The sequence below is a fragment of the Penaeus japonicus genome, unplaced genomic scaffold, assembly GCF_977035675.1.
Source record: "Penaeus japonicus unplaced genomic scaffold, GWHDUDI00000001_assembly GWHDUDI00000015, whole genome shotgun sequence".
NCBI classification, from domain to species: Eukaryota; Metazoa; Arthropoda; class Malacostraca; order Decapoda; family Penaeidae; genus Penaeus; species Penaeus japonicus.
Window position 1 is genome coordinate 34,936,435 of NW_028234417.1, and position 5,000 is coordinate 34,941,434.

The window sequence follows — 5,000 nt, forward strand, 5'->3', positions numbered from 1 at the left end:
ACCGGCGTTAGCGTGTTAAACAGCAGAGAACTCGACGATTAAAAATTGATTCTTATCTCACAGTCCCGGAGGAGTCGTGACATCGGGCCTTGCGATCTATGACACAATGCAGTACGTGCAACCTCCAATAGCCACATGGTGCGTGGGTCAGGCCTGCTCAATGGCATCTCTCCTGCTAGCGGCCGGGAGCCCTGGCATGAGACACTCTCTACCTCATTCGCGAATCATGGTGCACCAACCTCATGGGGGTGCACAGGTATGTTAAAATGTTGAACTTTTGTCAAGAGTAACTGATGTTTACTAGAAACTTATTTGTGTCTGACCCATTGGTCACGGTTTTTATAGATTATGCATACAATCATGTGGTGGGTTTATGTGCGTTTAATGTTTAATCTACGTTTACGACCAATGCTACCTTGACAGCAAATCATGCCATCCGCTATCAGTGGGTTAAAAGATTGCAAATGAATATAAATTAATTACTGTGATCAAGAAATGTATTCAAACTTACCTAAACTAAATGATATTTGAATTTTCAACATTGCTGTGTTTGAATTGCACTTTTAGCATCTCAAGGTTGAAATCTTTTATCAAGTCTTTTACCTTCTCATATCCATATTTAATATCTCATACTTAAAATTATTGTTCACCTTGTTATATACTTTATTATAAAGTGATTTACATGTCTAAAATTCATCATGAGAGTTAGCCACATTAACACTTATTTCCGTTGTTGCTTTTGACATTTAGGGACAAGCAACAGACATTCAGATCCAGGCAGAAGAAATTCTTCGACTGAAGGAAAGATTAAACAATCTTTATGTCAAGCATACTGGTTTGCCCATAGAAAAGATTGGTAAGTGTATGGTTATTGGAATGTATGCTTGCAACTGTAGCCAATTTGAAATAGTCTGTATGTGCTCAGGATGTTGTGGACTAAGACTGACATTTATTTATTTTTAATTGTATATGCTGTATTAGAAGAGGGAATAGGGAAGCAACATGTAGGCACACAAAAGCAAGCACATGATTTAAATACTATCAGATTTTTGCATGTATTCCGTATGGGGTGGCTTGTAGTTATATGACATATCTGACTAAAAATGATAAATACCCTCCCACCTGCCTTGTAGGAAGCACATGTTTATTGAAGATATAATACAATGCACTTATAATACATGGCACATCTCATTTTATGTCGGAGCACACTCTCTACTGGGCAGATGGTGAATGAAGTAAATGACAAGGTGGAAAAATCACATGGCTCTTGATTGTATCACGCTTTCTGCTTCAGATTTTGTGTGTGTGTGTGTGTGTGTGTATGTATGTGCGTGCGTGTTTGTGTGCATGCGTGTTTGTGTGCGTGTGCGTGTGTGTGTGTGCATGCTTTCATGGGGCCAGATGAAGGTGCATTCATATTTTTTTTCGTTTGTCAAATATGTCATATTACTTCATAGAATGATGTACAATACTTACCAGATATTTGACTGTAGTCATCTTCTGTATGTATGTGCAGGGGTAGATGTGGAGGTTTTCATCAATTTTCATCAGTTTTCATCTTTATCAGTGTTGATATATATACACAAATTTGTTATATCAATATATATACAAGTTTGTTATATCAAATTTAGCTAGGTAACTGCTAACAAGTGAAAAGGGACTCTAAACATGTTGGGCATTTGGATGATCGGACTTCAAAATTCTGTATTTCTTAACAATGGTAAAGTTATATTTTGGGAATGGTCTAATTGTGACTTTTACTTCAGTCAGGAGAATGGCTCAGGGTTCATTCCTCATTGTATCTACTATACTTTTAAATGGACTATACAAAAAAAAAAAAATAATAATAATAATAATAATAATAAAATTAATGTTTTAATCCCCTTCAGCACCAATGATGGAGCGAGACAAGTTCATGGGAGCAGAGGAGGCCAAGGAGATGGGCCTAATCGACGAGGTTCTCACCAGCCCTCCGAAAGTAGGAGACAAAAGTACCCAGACGTCTGAATAAGATCTCTTCCTTCTTCGTTTCCTTTTCTGTAATGTCACATGTTGGGGCAGGGTCATGTGTATATATGGTTTTGGACCACCTTTTGCATCCTTGTTCTGTATGCAGATTGTTCAAAATAGTTATTTAAACACATGTGAAGGATTTTTTTTTTTTTTCGTTTTTATACATAGGTCCTTTTATAGAAAGAAATTGCTGATGATTTTATTTGTAATAATGTAGAGCTAAAGTGCATTTAAATTGGTTGATATTTCTTATTGCAATGTTATATGATACAAAGAGAATAAGGTGACCATCTGAATTATAGTGTTTCTGTGCTGTAAATGCCTTGGATGTATTTTTTGTATCAATAAAGTTTTGCAACGTTCTCCCATCTTTCTCCTTTTCCTTCAGTGTTTCTAAGAAGAGTTCTGAAATTATATATATTTATATGTGAACTGATTTATTTCCTTTGCTTTCTTTTATTCTCTTACTATGCCACATCTGTCACACTGTCTACGTGTATTTCTTGCAGTCAGGATCTGGACTCTCTTATTTGCATTATCATAGCCATGCCATAGTAAACAATTTATCTTATTTCATTTTTAGCCCATTCACGCCGGAGCTCATATTTGCGTAATGCTGCTCCTGCTGGCTAGGTAACAAGCACACAGTGACTAAGGCCCGTACTAAGTGCGAGAGAGATTTTTGTTTTTGTTTACATTATTTTCACAAGTGAATAAAGATGTGTCTTTACAAATGGAACTCTAATGATTATATGCATATGTAATGATATAAAATACACATTTTGAGGGAGAGATCTTGACGTTCTAAGATGCCACCCGGGGAGAGCGAAATATTATGCTGATGTGATAACACATCAACCAGTGAATGTGTCAAGTAATATTTCTTGTGCACTATACTTGCAGTGAATGCTTCCCCATAGTGAGGTTCATGAACCAATACCTGTACATGAGCCACAGGCTGCTGATCTGTGACTTATTCCCAAAAAAGGAACAATAGTATAATGTGGCTATAGGATTTTTAAATATACCAACTTCTAATATGCCAATAATATTTTTTTGCTAAATTAATGTTACTTTAAACATTCAGTTGTGTAACAGAAAAGTCTAGTTGTAACCCGTTGATGATGGTTGTGCATGGATGCTCTTACATTCCACTGTGGTTATCTTATTCATTTATTTATTTTACATATAAATAGCTATACAAATGCTTAGTCACCAAGGAGTCAGTTAGCAGGCATACCTGACCTTGCCTTGCCTGACCTTCAAATTATTAGGCCTAAATCAATTGAATGGCTGGCACAATACTGTGCCACCCGGCAACTGGGCTTTTGAATGCGCGGTACACATGCTGTACCACCCGTCCTGTGTGGGTTAAAAAGTGATATATATAAAAACATATTTTATTTTGCATCATATACTATATTTCCCCATATTTTTTCCCAACTATAATAAATAATGCATTAAGCATAAATTATCTGAATCATGCCAAATTCAACAAGAAAGAAAATTCAGGAATTAAGAAATCACTTCAGTGCATTCATAAATATTTTATTAATCAACAAATATACATATGCTTTCAAACACATTCAGAATTCTGATAAAGTTAACAAAGACATTCTGAATCAAAAACATAATTATTCTTTATTTACAAACATTATATTGCAACTGCTAATAATCTTCGTAGTACTTAACCTATTCAATCAGGTTCTCTCAGAGAATAATGACAGAGTTCATATTAAAACAAGAGGGTAGGATTGGCCCAATATTCCCACAAAAGGAATCCAAATTTGATAAAAGACTCCCTGGCCCCCCCCCCCCCCGCAACAAAAAAAAAAAAAGTTGGAATTCGACTTACTACAAAGCCTGTGAACGATTCAACATACCGAAGTCGGCAATTCCAGTTTGCCGCAGTGATGCCAAATAGGCGTAACCAGATACAAAAGGCTAACCCCCAAAGGACAATAGAACTCTAGTAAGGCAATTGCACCACAGCTTGCATTTCTGCGCATCCTGTTGTGAAGCTTGTACTTATACTTTTACATAATGATAGATGTTAGCAGATTCTGAAGAACATATATGAAATTTGCATCTTTTTTTTTTCCTCTATAAGATCAATCATATGACCGTAATAGGAACACGGTTTGATCACCAGCTCTTTCACATGAAAATCATACAACAGATTAACTGAGTATCAGTGTTATTTTTCACTCGGAAAAACAAACCACAGAGAGTAATCTTTCTAAGCAAAATGTCAGGCTCTTTTTTTCTTCTTTCTTTTTTTTTTGTAACCTACTTTCTCTTGGAGATCTTTTCAGATTTTCTCCATTTCCTTTGAAAGTATTAAAAAAATGTAACCTTCCATAGTGATAAGCTGCCATGAGTCACCTTAGTAAGCGAGGGTCAAAGCCGCCCAATAGGAGGCTCGTATAAAAACAAAAGTTCTTGTGACCGTCGGAAATCATAGCTAATACAAGTGGAAGGTCTATCTGAAGTGTATAAACGTCTACCACTCACAAATAGCTTAGCTGAAATATCCAGTATCTGAACTGAGACAAACGAGTCGTTCAAACTTACAAACGTACCTAGATTACTTTAACTGAAATGAAAACCTGTTGCTAGCAAAATGTATAACTATAACAAATGAAAAAAAAAATATATATATATATATATATTGCATGGTCTATAAATCATAACTAAAGCTATACAAAAATAAATCAAAGTATTAAAGGTCTTACATCAAGCGGATCTTTCGCACGTAAAAAAAAATGTGCGCGCTCCTCAGCCTAAATACAATCATAACCGGCAAGGATCAAATTAATCTTAGGATCGTGGTAGTTTTTAGCATCTCGAAGGGCCTCTGTATAAAAATAAATCACATCTGATCATAATCACAGTCGTATTCACCCTTTACACACCATATCATAATCGGCACTTGCGGAGAATCTGTATATACGACCATGTAAAAACGAGACGGAAAAAAAAAAAAA

General features: G+C 35.7%; 2 protein-coding genes across 2 annotated transcripts in view; one reads left to right on the plus strand and one right to left on the minus strand.

Annotated features, from left to right (window-relative positions):
- Positions 1 to 2,375, plus strand: part of ClpP (Caseinolytic protease proteolytic subunit) — a 4,619-nt gene extending 2,244 nt beyond the window's left edge. The window contains exons 4-6 of the mRNA XM_043018861.2: positions 64 to 256; positions 751 to 856; positions 1,890 to 2,375. Of these exons, the coding sequence (XP_042874795.1) occupies positions 64 to 256; positions 751 to 856; positions 1,890 to 2,011 (421 nt within the window). The 3' untranslated portion in view covers positions 2,012 to 2,375. The remainder of the gene's footprint in view (positions 1 to 63; positions 257 to 750; positions 857 to 1,889) is intronic.
- Positions 2,376 to 3,545: 1,170 nt separating this feature from the next.
- Positions 3,546 to 5,000, minus strand: part of RtGEF (Rho-type guanine nucleotide exchange factor) — a 44,420-nt gene continuing 42,965 nt past the window's right edge. The window contains exon 14 of the mRNA XM_043018857.2: positions 3,546 to 5,000. This exon is cut by the window's right edge and continues 253 nt beyond it. The gene's annotated coding sequence lies outside the window, so the exon portion shown is untranslated.